The sequence below is a fragment of the Hoplias malabaricus genome, chromosome 11, assembly GCF_029633855.1.
Source record: "Hoplias malabaricus isolate fHopMal1 chromosome 11, fHopMal1.hap1, whole genome shotgun sequence".
Taxonomy (NCBI): Eukaryota; Metazoa; Chordata; class Actinopteri; order Characiformes; family Erythrinidae; genus Hoplias; species Hoplias malabaricus.
In genome coordinates this window covers 33,090,725-33,111,866 of record NC_089810.1, presented here as the reverse complement: position 1 = coordinate 33,111,866, position 21,142 = coordinate 33,090,725, and the positions used below count along the sequence as shown (strand labels likewise).

Here is a 21,142-nt window from a genome sequence, read left to right as displayed (position 1 = left end):
GGTGCGTTTTCGTCTAATTTACCAATAAAGTCCAGTGCGGTGAAATCAGCTCATGGACAATGGTTTACTGGACAAGTCGGCTTTCACATGCAAAACATCTTAAACTTATCTGCCTACAGGAGTCTGTTGTAACACTTGATGATGGCATATATTGTTTTAGTCTATAATCACTGCTTCAGATTATCTAATCACTGTCCACAGTCCACTGAGTATCTATATATCTGTAGTGTCTAGTCCTACAGTCACAGGCTGTAGTTCATCTGATGCTCTATCCCCTCTTCTTCGATGGTCAGGATGCCCACCGGACCACCACCAAAGATGTGAGTAGTGGATATTTTGGGATGCTGGTTAAGAACAGGGTCAAAAGGGCTAACAAATTTGCAGAACAAAAGATGGACAACAGTCTGGAATTGTAGAACTACAGAGTGAACTGTACAGCGCGAGAATGGACCGTGAGTTCAGAAACGAGAAGGTGGCAGTAAGGTTATGTTATGAAATTAAATAGAAAAAGGGAAATAATAGCAGCCCACAGATCTAGGGAGTATATCTGAATGTAGGTACAGGTTTTTATAACTTGTGCAGAAACATTTTCACCAGTGAGGTTTCAAAGATTTTCACAAGAAATCAAAGCTTTTCTCAGAGCCCGAAAACATGCACTTGATTTAAACGAACTGGGAGGAAATGTCTGGTTTTTGGAGAGGATTCATAAACATTGTGCTTTGCTCATTTACATTTTATTAGAATTATTTAACATTCACTGCAAAAATGATCAAGAAAATCCAGGTTTTGGAATCTGTTCAGCTGAGTCAGCACTTATAATCAGGTCAACAGGACGACTCGTTTATGAATTAAACATAAATAGCTAATAGAGCACAAGCTTCCACAGAGGCATCAGTTTTACTTACAACTGTTTTGTAACATTTCATTTGAAGTATTTTTCGTTTAAAAACATTTTTTCATACGGTGTTTTAAAATGAATTAACTGAGTCAGTTCTCACAGTGAATGGTACCACATCAGAAGGTCTTGTAAGTGAGAGACATGTGGCGCCGTGAAACTACAGGCGCCAGTAAAAGTGACCGAGCAGCTCATGCTGTAAGATATTTTTAACACATCATGAAACATATTGCATTGTATAAGCTAGTTGAATGTTTAACATTCACCAGAGCAGTAAACACGAGGTTAATGTTTGGTAAAACATTATAATGGTCAAGAAAGTCTTCCCCACCTCATTTGCATGACTGTCCTTGTGTCTGTCTTGTGGGGACTGTCACTACTTTTATTCTAAACATAGCACAGGTGGGTGTATGAGTTATGAAAATTAAAATTCAAATGTCCTACCAAAGTTAATCACTCAGACACAAATGGCAATTTGTGGTTGTGACTGGTTTTGTGAATTTTACTTATAGAGCAAATGTTGACATTCTGCTTCATCTGAGTGTTTCCAGTCACAGGAAGCTAAATGCAGCAAAACAGACACATGAGCACGGGGAAATAAGAGTAGAAGGAAATGGAGAAGAAAAAGAACAGAGTAAAAGCCATTAAAAACAGTGTTTCTGCTTCTTTCTTCTCAAAGCTGTTTAAGAATGGTGTCCTCTTGTGGAAACGGTATCAAATATGTCGCTTTTAAAGGAACACTATGTAGTACTTCTAACTCAAAATTACCGCTTCTAAATGATTGTGATGTTCCACAGAGCTGTAATTGGGAGAATAGGGCTTCTGTGGCTGCTACGCCAGGTCCTCAGCTGGTTTACTGCAACCACTGAATCACAGGACGGTGGTCTCTTGCAAGACATGCGACACCTCGACTAGGGTGAAGGATTTCCTCTCAAAATTCGGATGTCCTTTTTCTAATACCCTTTCACTTGTTAATTACTGTGTGTATTTTGGCAGAATCATATCTTTTATTATTTATTTAAAGATTTGAACACCTTACAAACTCTTTGCAATACTAGCAGAGATTAAAACCTTAATGAAAATCACTAAAACGTGAACTAACAACAACACGTCCATTTTTTCTCATAGGAAATTAGAACATGCGTGATTTAACTTGATTATTCAGAACCTTTTACTAAAATTTTTGCTAAAATAATCTTTTGTCTAATTTGGCAATAAAGTCCAGTGCAGTGAAAAACAGCTCCTGGACAATGGTTTACTGGACAAGTAGGTGGTTCTATTTTAGCTACTCATAGAAATCTCAACTTTCTGATGGGAGCCAAGCCAAAAGCAGATGGAGGGAGCACTGTTTCAAAGAGAATTTTAACTCACTTAACCAGAAGGCCTGTATTCAGTGCACTTTTTCTTTCTCATGGGACTTTCTCATAGGCGTCAGTGCCCCTGTCTCTTTGCTGCAGTTTGATGAATGACATCGCTGGCCTTATAATCTGATTTAATCCAGGATCTACCCCAGCAGATTACCCTCAGTCACTTTTGCCCTGCTCACATAGTCAGGCACTTCCACCACTCACAAAAGTATCTATGGCTGCTGTTAATCATTCTCTTAAGCTGCTCCTACCCTCCCCCATACACCACAGAACCAGAGGCTTGTGACAGGACCTTAGCTTAGTCAGACTGAGGGGGTAGAGGTGTGAGTGGACGAGGAAGGTTAAGGTCAAAGCCAGAGTCACTGGCTTGTCATCCATTCAGAGGAAGGAGACAGAGGTATATTTTGGCTTTATGTCTGTTCCTCTCTAGCTACAATTCACTAATTTTCCTCTTTCTTGCTCTATTTCTGCCCTGTGCCACTGACACTGTAGAGATGATAGAGAGGTAGATGGATGTTAGATACACCTTGTCAATGCCCACAGTATCATTGCAAGGCAGCGAAAAGAATTTTAGCATTTTAAGTCCGCTGTTATCTTCCCTTTTCAGGGAAACATGTACACTTCAGAGATGAGACAGGAGAAGACCAACTGAAGATGTTCACAAAAACAGCCAGAAGTGAGTACACTCTTTCAGTGAACTTGAATACATACACATGCACATTCACTGTTTGAAGTTTTTTGTTATACCATCTAAAGGAAAGGCTGTGCTGTAAGATAATAACTGTCCTTATGAACAGTTGAACCCTTACAACAAAGAATGCTGTATATCAGACTTTTACAATTCATTGGCACTCCGCCCTTATGCAGTCCTGGCTGTCGAGATACAGTTATTCAAAAGGGACACGTGTTTAAATTGAAAATATAAAGCTTGCTAAACTAAAGTTGTTTAGCAATTGTGTCATTTTCAAGAGAAGGCATCAAACAATGTCATTGCAGCCTTAAGAGGGCTTATATAAGTTTATATATATATATATATATATATATATATATATATATATATAAACTTCACAAACATGAGGTAGAAATACCACTAGATTCATTGCTATAATGCTAAAAACATATATATATATATATATATATATATATATATATATATATATTCATTCATTATCTGTAACCGCTTATCCAGTTCAGGGTCGCGGTGGGTCCAGAGCCTACCTGGAATCATTGGGCGCAAGGTGGGAATACACCCTGGAGGGGGCGCCAGTCCTTCACAGGGCAACATAGACACACACACACATACCTACGGACAATTTTGAGCCGCCAATCCACCTACCAACGTGTGTTTTTGGACTGTGGGAGGAAACCCACGCGGACACGGGGAGAACACACCAACTCCTCTCAGACAGTCACCCGGAGTGGGGTCTTTAATGCCTTTCAAAGTTAAACTTAAGCTGTGGTTGTACATGCATGTAGTCTAAATTTGACAGATTTTTGTGTTCTGAAAGTTTTTTTGCGCTTGATACTGCCCTGAAATGTTGACACTTTCTTGTAGCAGTGAAGGCAACAGCGGTCAGTGCTCCTTCCGCTTTCCTGCAGTTTAATGAGTGGTCAGAGAGATACCGACATCAAGATTGACTCTGATTCACTCTAATTGCTTTACATAGTTATATTTAGAAATCCTTTTTCCTTTCAGCGTTATGTTGTGGTTTGAAACTTTTGCCACTGGGAAAAGATCAAGGTCAGACCATACTTTCCTGTTTGTGTCCTAAATGTAGATTAACAATGAACTGGGTTAACGCAGCATAACATAACATGCTGTACATGTTCCATTTTTATGTAACATTACCATGTACTCGTATTCCATTATCTTCGAGGCATGCACTAAAACTCCAGGATTATTTCACAGCAGATGACTCCTGGCAAGGCATTCAAACAGATTACGAGGAGAACAGTTATCTTTCATGTAACCATGACCCTGTGATTACCGTTTCCCTAAATTACTTTTATGCTCATTCTGAGGCATTTAGGGCCACGTCAGCAGAGAGGGTGACCCTCTTTCTGTCTGACCTCAGCTATGGGAAGGAACACTGTTGCTGGTAAATTCACGCAAAGTCGTCAAGGATAGTTCTCAGCAGTTAACAGACGATTTAAGCGACATCCTCAGTCAACCTCAAACAACTCTTCCAATATTAGCCAATTTAATCTCCAAAATAGCCGAAAAAACCTCTCAATTACTTTCCTTAGTGTCTCCTTAATGCTTAACTCATTTACAAAAGTGTGGGTGTGGGGAGCAGGAAACGTTTGGGAATCACTGGTCCACATCACACAATGTTTGTAGCTCGAGTGTCACATCCTATTGGTGACAGCTCAACATTCTGTATTTCTCATTTTGATAAAAACAAAAATAAGAAAAAAATATCACTTAATAAATAGCAAATTTATGGAAGACGTTTTCTCTGTGCAATACAGATTATATACAAATGAGATTCATTACCAGTTTAGGTGCATTAAAATTTATCACCAAATATTTGTAGAAACCTTCTCAACCAAAACATCTTCTGAAATGAAGGGCATTAATAGAAACGGTGTTCCCCTTCACCACACTAAAAGCCTTTTCATTTTGAGGAGGCTTTACTATAGATTTTGGAACATTTTTGTTAGAATTTCATGGCACTCAAACACCAGTGCACTAGTGAAGTTTGGAATTGTGTTCAGTGGTTAGTTTTGGAGCATAAAAGTCCAGTGAACTAATTTACTGAATGCTGCTGGTAAATGCTTGTTTCACCTTATATGACACATTCTGAGAAAGCAGGCCATTTTTTTCAGATCCCCCATTTCCTGTTTTCTACAGCATGGTTTCTCTGACCAATGGGAGATCAAGACACGTTTGCATCACCTTGTGAAGTTGTACGCACCATTTCATCTGCACTGCAAGTCATTTTGGCCATGCGCCATGTCCACATCTGCAGTAGGTATGTACAAGCCTTTACTTGTATGTTTTGTGAGTACTATGTTCACCAAGATGTCTTTACAAGATAGTTGAAGACTTCAAGGAGCCACTAACTGCAGAGGATTGCATCTAAGTGTTAAAATTAATCCTTCATTTTTATAATGTTATTTTATCCAGTTTTGAGCCTGTGAATATTGATGAAATAAGTAAAAAAAATTACAGATATTGGTACAGATGTTAATAATGAAAATTCATAATTTGTTTTACATTGTACGTATATATTTATATATATAAATTATACATATACATAATCTGGCCTATATTTTTGTCTACATTATACTTTACTTCATTATTTAGAGAGAGAAAGGGGATAAGGGTGAGAGAGTGTTATGATATAAAAAAACAAACACAGTAAATTTGTTTATATGTACAGACCATAACATTATGACCACCTCTTTGTTTCTACACTCACGGTCCATTTTATTAGCTCCACTGAACTCACAGGAGCACTTCGTAGTCCAACTGATTCATTCATACCAGCACTGCTGTGTCTGATTCACACGTAGCACAACACACACTACCACATCTGTGACACAGCAGCGCTGATAATGATCCACCACCCAAATCACTGAAGGTCAAGGTGGTAGGAGGAGGCTCACAATTACAGACTGTAGTCCATCTATTGCTCTAAATAAATTGTAATTGTTAGCCCCCTACCACCTTGTTCTTCAGTGATTTGGGTGGTGGATCATTTTCAGCGCTGCAGTGTCACGGATGTGGTGGGGTGTGTTGTGCTGGTATGAGCGAATCAAACACAGCAGTGCTGCTGGACTGAGAATAGCCCACCAACCAAAAATATTCAGACAACTGCTGAAGGGCTAGAGGACGACCAACACAGACTGTGCAGTGACAGATGAGCTACTGTCTCTGACTTTACATCTACAGTGTGGACCAACAAGGTAGTAGTGTCTAACAGAGTGGACACAGGGTTTAAAAACCTCAGCAGTGTGTGATCCACTCATACCAGCACGACGCACACTAACATGGCGAAAAATGATCCACCACCCAAATAATCACCACCTCTGTGGGGGTCCTGACCGGTGAAGGACAGGGTGGTAGGAGGCTAACAATTTATGCTGAGCAATAGATGGACTACAGTCTGTAATTTTAGAACTACAAAGTGCCCCTGTATGGTCAGTAGAGCTGAGAGAAATAAACAAGGAGGTGATCATAATGTTATGTTTGATTGGTGTGTGTGTGTGTGTGTGTGTGTGTGTGTGTGTGCATGTACACACACATACAATTATCTGTGTGTTTGTGTAGTCTCTTCCTTGCATCCGAATTCATGTAATTACACTGGGACTTTGAAAGGCATACACTACTTTTTCCTATTATGTATTTCCCATGTATTCACACAGGATATATGTGTTTTACAGAAATAACATCAGAATATTCAAAGTGCCTCAGTTTTCAGTTTTTGTGAAGATTGCCTAGTTCTTTTCTGCTCTGTTCTGATGAACATAAATCAGTTTCTGTTCTGCAGCGATGTGAGACTACTCAGAGTTCCCAGGCTCTGCCCTGCAGAAATTATTCTCTATGGTTTGATGCTTAATTAATTCATTAATCTTTTGTAACTGCTTCATGCTGATCCGACTGTGGGTCAAGGATCCTCCTGAGGTGGAATTTCGTAATCACAAAGAAAAGTCATTTTTCATTGAATTTTTGGGAGTGTTTTGCCTAGTGTGACATATCCTACGGCATGTCCTTGACGAGGACCTATACACTGTATAGTTTCACTTGCCGATTTTGAGGACTGGAGTGTGGTTACATCTATAGAAATGTTGATGGTTAATGATGGTGACATTTTCTGTTTCAGTGCTAGCGTTTGCACTGTGAGGAAACATCCGGTTACATCACTTATTTTGCATCAGAGCATGTTAAGGCTATAAATAGTCAAGTTAAAGAGGATAAGTCCTAGCTCAGATACATAAACCCTCACTGTCTAATTCCTGTTGGATGCCTAACTTCTGTCCAGGGCTTAATTTGTGAGGGCCTTAATACCTGAGCATAATTATAGTACAAGCCTTATCAGTGAAATATGAGGGCAAAAAAAAACAACAAATAAGCATGAATTAATCGTAATCGAGGTAAAACGTTAATTGTAATATCGATTTGCGGTCATGTTGCCCAGCACTAACATATAGTGTATATATATACTAACATATATATTCTTATCTATCTGTGTGGTTTAGAGAGAATGGACTAGGGTGGGCGATTTATGAGGGACAACTGTATTTTTCAGAGGTGCCAGATCCACATAAATTGTTACAGAAGCGCATGCACTCCAAATATGAGAGGTGCCGCATCTTGTTCTGGCAGAATGGAGCCCAACTGCTTCTGTCATATATTATCCCTGCCCAGTAGAGCACAGTGCAGTCATTTCACATTATGCTCCTCTTACATTTTCTTGGACCTTGAAGGACTACTCCCAGTCTGATCGATGATCCCACAAAGATGATGTCCTGTGAATTCCACAGCAAGCGAGTTACTTTCCTCTTTTGCTGTCCATAAATAGCTCCATAATTTCTGTGGGGAGAAAAGTAAGTTTATATCAGTGGTTGTATTGTTTCTTATTCACAGAAGGAAGGAAGCTATACTGTTGCTAAATCCTGAGGAAGATATTTAAGCCCATGATAAGGCCTTGTTTAGTCACGCTATAAAAAAATATAAGAAATTAAAAACTAAATATTTGCTACTTTCTGCTAAAATGACAAAATTCTTTCTTTGTATGAAATGTTTTTGAATTTTGGTGAAGATGCTTAGGAAAGCTGAATATGACCACAGCACGAAAAGGGTTTAACGGCCTCAGGGAGCTTACTTAATCTATCCAAAGAGGTTAAGAACCACTATCTGGTATTTTATTCCTTTAAAGGGAATTAAGAGAGTTATGTGGAACTGCTGATTTTTAAGGTGGAACTTTATGTTTCAGTATGAAATGGGATTGTAGCTTGTACAAGGTTAAAGTTTAACATGCCTATAAATTTTTATCCACTGTTTGAATTACCATAAGTAATCGGTAACAGCACAAATAAGTCAGTATTACCTACCAACAGAAAATAAAGCATTACCTTCATCTTATTTCTTACTTTTTTAATGTTCTGAATTATCTCCGCCACCCAAATTCCTCCAGATAAAGTTTCTTGAAGCTCAGCCAGCGATGGACAGAGAAAAGACCTGTGCCAATTCAGACAAAGACTCTTAGTGTTTTTCCCTATTTTCTAAGCCAGAATCACGTACAAACACAGGACCTATTTTGAGCATGCAAACAGACCAGAGAGCAGCAAATGGTGAGGGAACATCCTCTGAATTTTCTAAAAATATATTTTGAATAAATTCACAAACATTGCCTGTACCTGTTACCTGTAATGTGGAATTTGAAATGGAGTGGCTTCGCGTTTTTAGATGACTTCAGACCAAAACAACACAACTGAGCTTAGGTGGCTATAATGAACTCTAAATCTTTAAAGATAATCAATGTCTTGACCCTCTGAAAATCTGATACAGCAGAAATAAATGTCTTGGGCAGTAGGTGGTGTTGCAAGTGGTCAGAGAGCTGCAGGGCCATCGGGTCCTGGGTGGGCTTCTCTCCTCGGGTCATTGTGCACAGGTGTATGTGTTAGTGTGTGTGTGTGTGTGTGTGTGTGTGTGTGTGTGTGTGAAACTGTCCACAAACCGGAAACAAAAGAGAAAAATAGTTTCATACCAGAAAACCACTTTTCTAGCGTTTGTTAGAAGTAGATTTGGTTACTGTGAAACTTCTTTCAGGGCCTGTCTGTATTCAGCATTTCTAGAAATGTTTCCCTCAATTAAACACAGATTTGCTTGGAAATAAATCCATGGAGATCACTGCTGTGTTTGGGAGGAGAATTTGTTTATGAGTCACACAAAAAGTGTTTCATCATCTCTGCTTCGGTTATTCCATAACAGTGTGAGGAATGATCTGCTTGTTTTTGTCCATTAAATATTCCAAAGGGCATAATCAGAAAAACATCCTTTCTTTACTCTTGGTTGATTTATTGAAAAAGTATATTCACATTTGCGTATTAATGACTAGACACTGATTACATTTTGCAAAAAATCATGACCCTTACTGATCAAAGCTTCTACAAAGTAAGTATTTAAAAAATTATAAATATGCTGTATTTGGTGCCGTGCCTGAAAAAAAAATCTACAATCAGTCGAGCTTTTTTGTTTGTGTTTTTGAAACTCTTACAGGACTTTTTTATCACTTGACAGCCTTGTACTCTGTGAAAAAAACCCCCCACATTTGTTAGGAATCTACCATGTATTTGCAATTAAATGGTTTTATCTGTGCATCTTTTATTCTATTAGATATATTTTATTGGTCTCAGAAGAAATTAAAATACCAGCCCTGCTTAACATTTAAACACATTATTTCTATATTGTCAAAGTAAGATTTTTTCTTTGTGGTCAGTTCCTCATCTGCAGCGCCCCCCTCTGATTCAATAATGGCAACAGGCAGTGTCAGTCACACAGCTCCAGGGTCCTGGTGTTGTGGGTTGAAGCCCTGCCCCGGGGGACTGTCTGTGAGGAGTGTGGTGTGTTCTCCCTGTGTGTGCATGGGTTTCCTCCGGGTGACTGTCTCTGAGGAATGTGGTGTGTTCTCCCTGTGTGCGATGGGTTTCATCCGGGTGATTGTCTGAGGAGTGTGGTGTGTTCTCCCTGTGTGTGAATGGGTTTCCTCCGGGTGACTGTCTGTGAGGAGTGTGGTGTGTTCTCCCTGTGTCCGTGTGGGTTTCCTCCAGGGGACTGTCTGTGAGGAGTGTGGTGTGTTCTCCCTGTGTGTGCATGGGTTTCCTCCGTGTGACTGTCTGTGAGGAGTGTGGTGTGTTCTCCCTGTGTGTGCATGGGTTTCCTCCGGGTGACTGTCTGTGAGGAGTGTGGTGTGTTCTCCCTGTGTCCGTGTGGGTTTCCTCCAGGGGACTGTCTGTGAGGAGTTTGGTGAGTTCTCCCTGTGTGTGCATGGGTTTCCTCCGGGTGACTGTCTGTGAGGAGTGTGGTGTGTTCTCCCTGTGTCTGTGTGGGTTTCCTCCGGGGGACTGTCTGTGAGGAGTGTGGTGTGTTCTCCCTGTGTGTGCATGGGTTTCCTCCGGGTGACTGTCTGTGAGGAGTTTGGTGTGTTCTCCCAGTGTGTGTATGGGTTTCCTCCGAGTGCTCCGGTTTCCTCCCACAATCCAAAAACACACATTGGTAGGTGGATTGGTGACTCAAAAGTGTCTGTAGGTGTGAGATTGTGAGTGAATGTGTGTCACCTTGTGTAGGCTCCAGATTCACTGTGACCCTGAACTGGAAAAAAGGTTAAAGATAATGAATGAATGCATGAATAAATATCCTCCCTCCAATATCTAAGCATTTTTCACAGTTGTGTTAAGGGTGGAGTTTGCTGAAGCTGGGGGAATGCAGTTACTCTTTAATCAGTGCTGCAGGTATATTCACTATGGGGAGGTTCTGATTAAGTATTCTGTGTTCAGGAGCCTAATTCCTCTAAGTGCAGTTTTTGTTAGTTACAGTGTGGTGAACTGTGAGGTGACATGAATTATACCCCACCCTGTTTTACACTCTTCTCTATGTCTCTCCAGCTTGGGGGTTTAGACTGATGCCCATTGTTGTCCTTTTGATCTGCTACTTCTTCTCCCAGTTCTATCTTCAAAGGTAAGCCATATTTGGGCAGGTGTTGAGCAGGATGTTAGGTTGCATTGTTCAGTTATAATTATAGAAAAGGTGGAAAAATTATATAGTCACTGATATCTGAAATATTATTATTTTTCTAGTAAGTATCTACCATCTACCAAGTCACTGTGTGATAACTGGATAGCCCAACTGAAGTGGGATAGCCTCAACTTCAAGTAAGTGCATGTGTGCGTTTGTGTGTTTAAGACAGAGAGAATGAGAGAGAGAGACACACACACATTGGGATTTTGTGTTTGGAATTTTGTTTAACACTGAAATAGTCCTGACATAAGGCAGCCCACCAGCAGGAGATTTGCATGTGGGTTGTTGGTTGAGTTAATTTAAAGGAATACAATGTAAGATTTGGCTTTTTTGTGTCATGAGCACCCCCTAACTGCTGTGAAATCAAGTCTCTCTCTCTCCCTCGCTTACTGACTTAAACACGACCGGCTCTCTGGGTTTCTACTAACACACACACTCCCTGTCTCTCTCTCACTGAAAACACACACACACACACACACACACACACACACAAAAACCTCTCTGACTTACTCACTCACTCACTCTCTCTCAGTGATGTTTACAGACGTTGCAAACAGCTCTCAGGGCTTCAGCTGATGTTGAGCCGGGGACTGTATGTAATCGAATAAAATAATGTTGACTACATGGTAAAACCCATATATCACTCATAGTACACACTGGAACATGTTATTATAGTTATAATGTGTAAATTGGAGGCACTCTATAGCAACCGACAGAAAATCACTTATTACCAGAATTGATGTCCAATGCTAAAAAGTGAGCTAATCCGGCTAAAGTCAGAATGCACTAGCACTCGCCCTTATTCATCAGTAACTCTACAAAACCTGATTATAACACCTTTCTCAACAAAGCTTGGGTTCCACAGACACAAAGTGTAACTCTAGCCATTTCAAGCACACACCGGACAAAAGCACTTATTACCAAAATCAATCAAAGTACCAGAGGAGCCACATGGGCTCTGTTCTCCCTATCACAGCTCAGTAGAATATCACAATCATTTAGAAGCTGTAATTTTATGATGGACATACTGCATAGTGTTCCTTTAACGTTCCTTAAATTTTCAAATATTCGGACATACACACTCATCACTCACACTGGGCATTAATAACACACAAATATCTCCTGCTCTATGTTTTTGCACAGTGTGTTTAGCACAAGCTTTTGCATGTTTCGCATATTTGCATATTTCACCTCCAAGATGGTCTGAGGCCAGCCACCCAGAGAACTGCCACAACAATTGGTTTGCGTAACCAAATAATTTCTGCACAAACTGTCTAAAACCGCCTCAGAGAAGCTCATCTGCATGCCTTTCGTCCCCATTGGAGATTCCACCTGACTACAGTTTGTTGTCGTATCCGACTTTAGTGGGCAATGGCGTATGGCACGTTGGAGAGGTGTTCTCTTCACGGATGAATCCCGGTTTTCACTGTACAGGGCAGATGGCAGACTGTGTGTATGGTATTGCGTGGGTGAGCTGTTTGCCGATGTCAACGTTTTGAATCAAGTGGCCCATGGTGACGGTGCGGCTATGGTTGGGGCAGGCATATGTTATGGACAGCGAACAGAGGTGCATTTTATTGATGGCATTTTGAATGCACAGAGATACTGTGATGAGATCCCGAGGCTCATTGTTCGTCCATGACATCACCTCACGTTGCAGCATGATAATGCACGGTCCCATGTTGCAAGAATCTGTACACAATTCCTGGAAACTAAAAACATTCCAGTTCTTGCATGGCCAGCATACTCACTGGACATTGAGTGCATGTTTGGGATGCTCTTGGTCGGCGTATATGACAGTGTGTTCCAGTTCCTGACAATATCCAGCTACTTTGCACAGAGGAGTGGACCAACATTCCACAGGCCTCAATCAACAACCTGATCAATTCTATGCGAAGGAGGTGTGTTGCACTGCCTAATGGTGGTAAGACCAGATAATGAGTTAATGGTTTTCAAACCCTCTGGACACCCCAATAGAGTAAAAGTAAACTGCACATTTTAGAGTGGCCTTTTATTGTGGCTAGCCTAAGACACACCTGTGCTGTCTAATCAGCATCTTGATATGCCACACCTGTGAGGTGGATGGAATAGCTCGGCAAAAGAGAAGCGCTCACTAACACAGATTCAGACAAATTTGTGAACAATATTTGAGAGAAAAAGGCCTTTTGTGTACATAGAAAAACTCTTAGATCTTTGAGGTCAGCTTATGAAAAATGGGAGCAAAAACAGATGTGTTTTTGATCAGTATACCCTTCCATACCAGTCTGACAGTTATTCACACATATTCAGTAGCTATATTATATTATTGCCTCCATATATTTTATTCATTTTCTTTTATAGACTCTATCTTATGCTGATTTCATTTTTAAGAAAGGAGTAGTCATCATACAATTTCACTGCTAGTATGAGACAAATTTTTGATTTGATTTGATGTGATTTTGAAGATTAGATTTATATGTTTAAATATTTATACCATTTTACATCACAGTCTCTGTGCATAAAAACACAAAACACACAGAGACACATGTCTAAATCATCCAGTAACTCAGTAAAAGGTTTTTTTCCACTTTGCAGCTAAGGATTTCAAAATGGTGAATAGATGATGATATACTGTAAATATGATTTTAAAAATCTGCTCCTTTTAGTGACCTAAGAAATAAAACTGTGCTTCTAAAATGTTTGAATTCATTTGTTTAGTTTTCAAAATAAAATTAACATGATCATATGATCATAAAACTAAAATATGATCATATTTTTCACTTTATTTATAACAGAATATAAAGGCAACCCGATAAAAACAAATAACCCATAAAGATTTCTATAGTTTTCACTGATTTATTTTACAGACTTGAGCAGACATAACTTTAACAGTGGTTAGTATTTTTTTAACGAAGCCTTTAAGACGTTTCCTAAGACATTTCCCCCATTATTTTCACAAGAGCTGCTTCAACTTGTGAGGGTGGCGTTTTTGCACAAATCCATGTGTCAGTTCAAGCCACATTTCTGTGGGAACTTGATTTAGTCCAAACTCCATTTTAAAACCTCTTCCAACAAGATGATCTTCAAAGTTGGAAAGTCATCGTCCAATTCTGCTATTCTTACAGTAAAGTCGGTGGGCCAAAAGTGTAGAAATCATTTATTTATGCTTTTGTCAGTTCAAGAGAATGAACAGATCACGGGCTCTTTTTATTAATTTTATTAACTTTATTAACATTTCCAGAAGTGATGTTTGTACATAGTGTAAGTGTTTAGTTCGTGTGTAATACCTGAAATAAGGCACTGTCATGAAGATGTATGTGAATGTGTAGGTGCCGTGTATGAAAAATACCAGTAAGATGATAATCGCTGAATATTTAATATCAACCTGACATTTCTGCAGTCAGGGTGAGGATAGAGAATAGATTTATGATTTCATAAATCAATTTTGACAATGTTGAAAATCCTCAGGAAACTGGGGACACTGTGGATTTCTGTTGTTACTCTGAACAGTTTTTACTTTTACTTTTGGAATGGGTCTGGCATTGTTTAAATCATTTGCTCAGGGCAGATTTATATATATTTTACACATTAAAATAATTATTTTTACATTTTTTATATTTGCATATCCCTGTTCTTCTCTGGATATTGTTTAACTGAAAATGTAGCTGCCATTTTTGAATATAATTTTTGAAGGTCAAGATATTGGCCATTTTTCAAATGCATGTGTATAGAAAAGAGAAGTGCATGCTTTGTTTCTCTTTCACGTAACCGCAGTAAGCTGTGGATAGTTGTCTTTCTCAAGAGTTTGATTAAAATATTACCCTGTTCAGATACTCCCCTGCGTTCTGCTCTGTTCAGCTCTGTTCAGAATTTTAGGGATAAAGCCAAAACACACAGATGACAACTTGTGATCAAAAGATTAAAAGGGCATGGACATTTCTAAAAGATTTATTCACCATGTGTAGTTGATCTTGAATCATTTCATCCTTTTAGAAAAATGGTGAACATGAGATACGCAACATTGAGATTTGTTCTTCTGAAACGTAATGCCTGTTGATTCTTTACATTAATTACTTGTTTTCAGATGTACACCATCGTGAGCTGTTGAAAAGATGTTGTGCTACATGTGAGAACAACGGGTTTCTAAATTTAGTTTTCTTGTAATTATCAGCATTTTTTTTTTAATTATAATTGAGTTCCGCTTTGTGTGTGGCTATGAAATGCTGCTGAGGATTTGGGGTAATATGGTGTTGTTGTTTCTTGTGTTGAAACAGCGTTAGCAGAAAAACCGAGCTGTTTCTGAAGCTGCAGGACTTTTTCTGGAAAGAGCATCGGTCAGAGCTGCCCCTGCCATATGGAGTTAAAGGAAGTGGTATGGTTTATCATTTAATCTCAGAAGTATAACTCTAAAACAGGTGGATGGAGTGGCAGGAGTGTTTTATATTTCAGGTTCACACAGTATTTCCTTTCAGTAAACACTGTCTCTGTACTTCACTGATCTGTGAAATTATACAAAATCTCTGTAAACTTTGCATTTTCTGGTTGCTGCACCGTGTTAGGACACCTGCACAAATTTTCAAAATTTGGCCTATGTTCTGCAGCACAATGAAAACAAAGTATACAAAATGTAATTGAAGAATTTCAAATCTGATTCCAAAATGTTTACAAATATATTGCATCAATTGTTTAGGAAAGGCAGTCATTTCTTAGTCCCACCATTTTCACAGGCTTACAAGTAATTTTAAATTTAGCATAATTATAAGTATTATTGTTAATGTTTGGACACAAATTCTTTACAGTCAATGACTGACTGAAACTGGAAGTACTTTACTGTGAAAAGGTTTTGAAATGTAAAAGCAGTTTGAATAAAATGATTCAAAGAATCTCTGGAGCTCACATTTTTATAAAATTTCTCATCAGCACAACAGTCTCATCAACAAGTTTAATTAGAAAAAATCAATAACACAAATTACAATCACACAAATAAAACATTCAGTTTAATTTTGATGTTTATTATTCATTTGATTATTTCAGGACACTTAGCTTCATTTTAAAACCATGAGGTCTAAACCACTATTTCAGATTTAAAGTTCAGCCTACAAAGTCCAGTTTTACATGCAAGTTCAGTGGAAAGCAGCAAAATATGAATGAAGGTTTTGGGATTTCTGACATCTTAAAATGCATACTGGACGGCACGTTGGTGCAGCAGGTAGTTTTGTAGTCACACAGCTCCAGGGTGCTGCTGTCTGTGAGGTGTGTTCTCCCTGTGTCTGCATGGGTTTCCTCCAGGTGCTCCGGTTTCCTTCCGTGGTCTAAAAAGTGCATACGTTGGCAGGTGGATTGGCTATTCAAAAAAAGTGTTCATAAGTTTGAGTGTGTGTCACCCTGTGAAAGAATGGCGCCCCCTCCAGGGTGTGTTCCTGCCTTGAGCCCAGTGATTTTGTGTAGGCTCCAGACCCACCTCGACCCTGAATTGGATAAGTGTTTATAGACAATTAATTAATAAATAAAATGCATAGTCCAGCCAACATTGAAAAGGGAACATTCCCATAGGTTTAAAGCTGTGTACTTTCCTCTACAATTGCCGTCACCGTGGCCCCGTATTAAAACCCTTTTCAGTGATAAACCTACTGGGCAACGGATATTTCAGGCCCAACCTGTAGCACTATACTTATGTATTGCACTTTGGTTAATGCAAGAGGAAGACACATAGCTGTAACTGAAAAATATCACATTATTTATAACAAGTCTATCTAGACAGAGAAGAAGGTGGCAACACAGAAACAAAAGTCACCCTTCTATGGGGAGCTGATATCTATATTTTAAAACCACTGTGGGGGAATACAGAGGCTAAATGATGGAAATGTTGCTATTGTCCAAACACTTTCTGACCTTACTCTTTGTACTGAAATCTTGTTTGGTATTGTACTCTGTGTTTTACATTTTGTTAACAATCAATGTTTTCTCTTTTTTTCCTTTGTTTTTGGTTTGTTTTTTCAATAGAGGCACTGCTCATGAAAGTCCTGGCCCATTACAGAATTGCTGACTCTAGAATGCCCACAATCATAGATAGGTAAGGTTTCATCATAGAAACATAGTTTTTGGGCCAAATCTTTTTGGTCTGTCAAGGCCTTTATTTTGCCCAAAGTAGACGTTGAAATTTGAGCTGTCTTTAGTCTAATTTGGTTAAAATTTTTGGTTCTGACCATTTCCACATTTCAAACAATTTTAGGCATCGAGGGACGTCTTTTTTCACAATGTCTTTTGGCCTTTCAATTTCAAATAAATATAAACATTTAAACGACTGAGACAGCCGACCAAATCATGTTTTCAATGTATTCTCAACAAGTCTTTGCTGGGTGGATTATTTGTGAGGTCTTAAGACCTAAATATTCCATGTTCCATGTTTATCTTTCCATGTTCCATGACAGAAAACCCATGAAACTAATGAGATATTTAAAAGAGAATACAAATGACTGACGTAGGTCTAATAAATTAAGTCTAATTGCTATCATTTGGAATTTTCTGTTTCCAGTCTAGAGTGCAGGACATGTGTGGTCATTGGAAATGGCTTTGAGATAAAAAACAGCTCCCTGGGGACAACCATTAACAAGTATGACGTAGTAATCAGGTAAAGAGGACTTTATTCATTACAGTCTGGCTGTTCTGTGCTACATTTTACCAAATTATAAAATGGTCAAACCTGCTTCAGGCTGAACAAAATCAGCACAACCTGAGCCTGGTGATGTGTGTGACTGTGGACTCCATTTATAAAGGGTGCGTACGCACAAAAATGGGTCTGAAGCGTGTGTGCGTAACATCTTGTGCAATAACTGTGATTTATAATGAAATACTTTGCATAAAAATGAGCATATATTTAAGCAAGGTTTGACCCATGCATAGCCATAACCCTTTTTGGAGAGAGAGCACAAATTGCTCACAGCATGTGTTCAAATAGAGAATTGCAAGTAAATGTGCAAACCATCCTCACACACATCTGTTTATAAAGCATAAAGTTTAAAAAACGAAGATTAAAAAAGAATTAAGGAAGATTAACACTCATTTTTAAAAGCTAGTTTAAAATATCTTTAAAAAATGCAGAATATAAAAAAATAAAGTTACATTGCTTGCTGTATATCACTGTAATAAATTAATTTGCATAGCTTTTTAAATTCTGTTTGGAAAAGTGTCATAAGCTTATTATTATTATTGTTATTATTGTTAATATTATTTTATAAATAATTTTTTAAAGAAATTAATCTCCATTATAAATAGACACTAAATCATTATGGGCTGGTTATAGCTGCAAATAATTATGAGCCTAAACAGCTGTAACTTGTAGCTGTAATTTGCGCTAGCTCACTGACAAATAAAGCGACAACATGTTTTTAGAGATCATGAAGATGTTTTGTGAATGACGAGGAGTGTTTAATGAGTCGATTTAATACTGTTTACTGCTGCAGCCACAAGTTGTCACTCAACTAACTTTCATTTGTTTGTAATGCCACGTCTGAGGCACCAAACAACACATTTGACCTCGCCTTGTCCTCTGAAACAATAACTTCTACTATGCAGTCCATTATTTTTTGTCTTTTGGTCTTGTCTCCAAACATCTAAGTGGAAAGAGATTTTCTAATGATAGCAAATTATACATTTTCAAGTATTTTTTTCAGGGAATTTAAAAGCTAAAGGCTAGATCTAACAAATGTATGGAAATTAAGGGGGAGGGGGGGCAGAGAAAAATACTAATATAATACATTTCCTGTGTTTTACTTCATACCTACACAGAGAACCGCTTGAACGTTGTCTTATATAAAGATGTTGAATTTAACATCTAAAACACACTTCAAAAATTGGAACTAGATGAAAATTAGAGCAAAATCTTTATATTAAAGTGAATAGGTAACGGGTGTGTGTCTTGCTTGAGTGTAAAAGGAGCATCCATGAAAAGCTCAGTCTATTAAGCAAATGGGGTATGGCTCACCACTTTGTACCAAATTTTGCAAAAGATTTGTTTAAGCAATTTACAAAAGTTTCTCAATGCAAGGTTTTCATAACAGTGGTAAAAATAAGGGAACACAGAAAACCCAGTCAGTGTAGGGTAAGGCTGGATACCACTGCTGAATGTGAGTGACCTTTGAGCACTCACACAGCTCTGCATTTGCTGTAACAAATATATCCACTTGTGAAAATGTCACTGTCACTGAGAAAAGTCCACTGTTGCATCAAGAAGTTAGTACTGGTCTCCCAACATTGATTTCCAGAATGAATGCTTCTTGATTTCTCCTTCTCCCTCTCCTTCTCTCTCACACTTTCTATTTCTTATTTTGTCTTTTTCATTCTTTCTCGTTTCCTTTCTCTGCCACTCTTCTCTTCCTCTTCTGCTTTTTATTATTTTTTTTTTAGGATGAATGATGCCCCAGTGAGAGGTTATGAACACGACGTTGGGAATAAGACCACCCTTCGGCTTTTTTACCCCGAGTCTGCATCCTCGAACCCTGACCTCCACAACGACCCAGACACCCTCATGGTCCTTGTGCCTTTCAAAGCGGAAGATCTGAACTGGCTCAAACAAATTCTATACAACGAGAAGAGGGTAAATAATTTATGCAACCATCTCTATCTCTCACACAGGGGCACTGCCAGGGATTTTGGTCCCAATGAAAAAATATTACATTGGGCCTCACCACCACAACTGGAAAATGTAAACCTTACAAATACAATTTCACATCAGCAGCGTAAAAATATATTAAGAACTTGGCTCAATTTTTTTATAAGGGGTTGGCTATTTCTAACAATAGCCAGATGCTTCATATGTAGCGATAGTTAACTAATACTTATTTATACTCTGATATTGAAAGCTGTAAAATGGACACTAAAAGAAATCCCAAATATTCATTCATTCATTATCTGTAACTGCTTATCCAATATAATAATATGATATGATAAACTGGACATGTAGCACGGGCATCCAGTGGGTGACCGGCTTAACTAGCACTACAGTTCTACAGTGTTAAATCAACACTACTGGTATTAACTTAACACTGAATTAAATTTAATTTAACACTAAAAGTGTTGATTTAACACTGGTGAATTTGCTGTGCACCATCAAAGACCCACATACATCAGCATCAAAGGCATGAGTCTGTGCTATTTTTTGCAGCAGCAGGGTTATGCACAAATACCCTCATCAACCACTTCCTTCAGTTGGGAGTAGGGTTGTGGTATGGGGATGAGGAGGCAGGGCAGCAGACCCTGAAGTTGCCCCTAACCGTATAACAGATATAGAGATAACCCTACGAGAATCTGCTATGAAATTCATCTGCACTGATAAAATGTCAGCTGTCAGAGTGATATGTAAACACTGATTTTTTCCCCATTATTATATAATGTAGACTGTTATACTCTGGACTAAACTAATAGGTTAATTTCCACCACTCACAGACTACACCCACCTATTCTAATGTTACTTTCTCTCTCTCACAAGTAAAGTTTGCATCTGGCACTGTTTTGAGGGAGGACTGAACCATTTGATGTAAAAAGAAAGGGGAGGGGGCAATGAGTCGATGCAGAGGCTCAGGATGTTTCCTTTTTGCCAAGTTAAAAATAAAACAAAATTGTTAGAATAATATTCTATGAATGATGACAGTTTAATAATTATTTGAAAGAAATAAAATGGTAATAAAGCAGTTTAAAAAATGGTCTAATACATTTATTTATTTATTACATATTTATGTTTGTTACTGAACTTTGGAATCATCTTAAATGTCCCCCTTTATTGTGCCCCTGCTCTGTCAGACACTGTTTCTGTCTTGCTGTTGTGAGTAAGAGGGTTTTAATTGACATTTCAAGCATATACAGTGTTCCCCCAGGACCTTGGTACCCAGTATTACAGCAGTGAAAAGACAGCAAGCAGAAACTGTTTTTCCTTTACATCAGAGATATAGGATTGCATGCTTTTACCTTTTTGGTAAGCAGAATGTGGAAAACAGTTCTGTCCTGTAGGCCTGGGATGATGTGTGGTAAAGGTTCCAGAAGTTTTTAATGATGTCATCTTTATGTCTGGGAACACTGTAATGGACGAGAATCAGACAGTGACAGGAATGAGATTGTGGTTTAGGTAACTGATTTCAGCAGAGTTGAGCAGTGTTTCTG

The 21,142-nt window shown here is 38.5% G+C and overlaps 1 protein-coding gene across 4 annotated transcripts in view; it reads left to right on the top strand.

The window, feature by feature from the left end:
* st3gal4 (ST3 beta-galactoside alpha-2,3-sialyltransferase 4) overlaps positions 1 to 21,142 on the top strand; it is a 31,938-nt gene that overhangs the window by 4,429 nt on the left and 6,367 nt on the right. Inside the window, exons 1-9 of one of the 4 annotated variants that reach the window (XM_066685220.1) lie at positions 2,642 to 2,659; positions 2,870 to 2,938; positions 5,092 to 5,237; positions 10,876 to 10,948; positions 11,068 to 11,142; positions 15,262 to 15,359; positions 16,991 to 17,060; positions 17,523 to 17,618; positions 19,394 to 19,583. In XM_066685220.1, the coding sequence (XP_066541317.1) occupies positions 5,219 to 5,237; positions 10,876 to 10,948; positions 11,068 to 11,142; positions 15,262 to 15,359; positions 16,991 to 17,060; positions 17,523 to 17,618; positions 19,394 to 19,583 (621 nt within the window). In that variant the 5' untranslated portion in view covers positions 2,642 to 2,659; positions 2,870 to 2,938; positions 5,092 to 5,218. Of the gene's footprint in view, positions 1 to 2,641; positions 2,660 to 2,869; positions 2,939 to 5,091; positions 5,238 to 10,875; positions 10,949 to 11,067; positions 11,143 to 15,261; positions 15,360 to 16,990; positions 17,061 to 17,522; positions 17,619 to 19,393; positions 19,584 to 21,142 lie in introns of those variants that run through there. The other 3 variants (XM_066685219.1, XM_066685218.1, XM_066685221.1) reach the window with 3 other exon arrangements.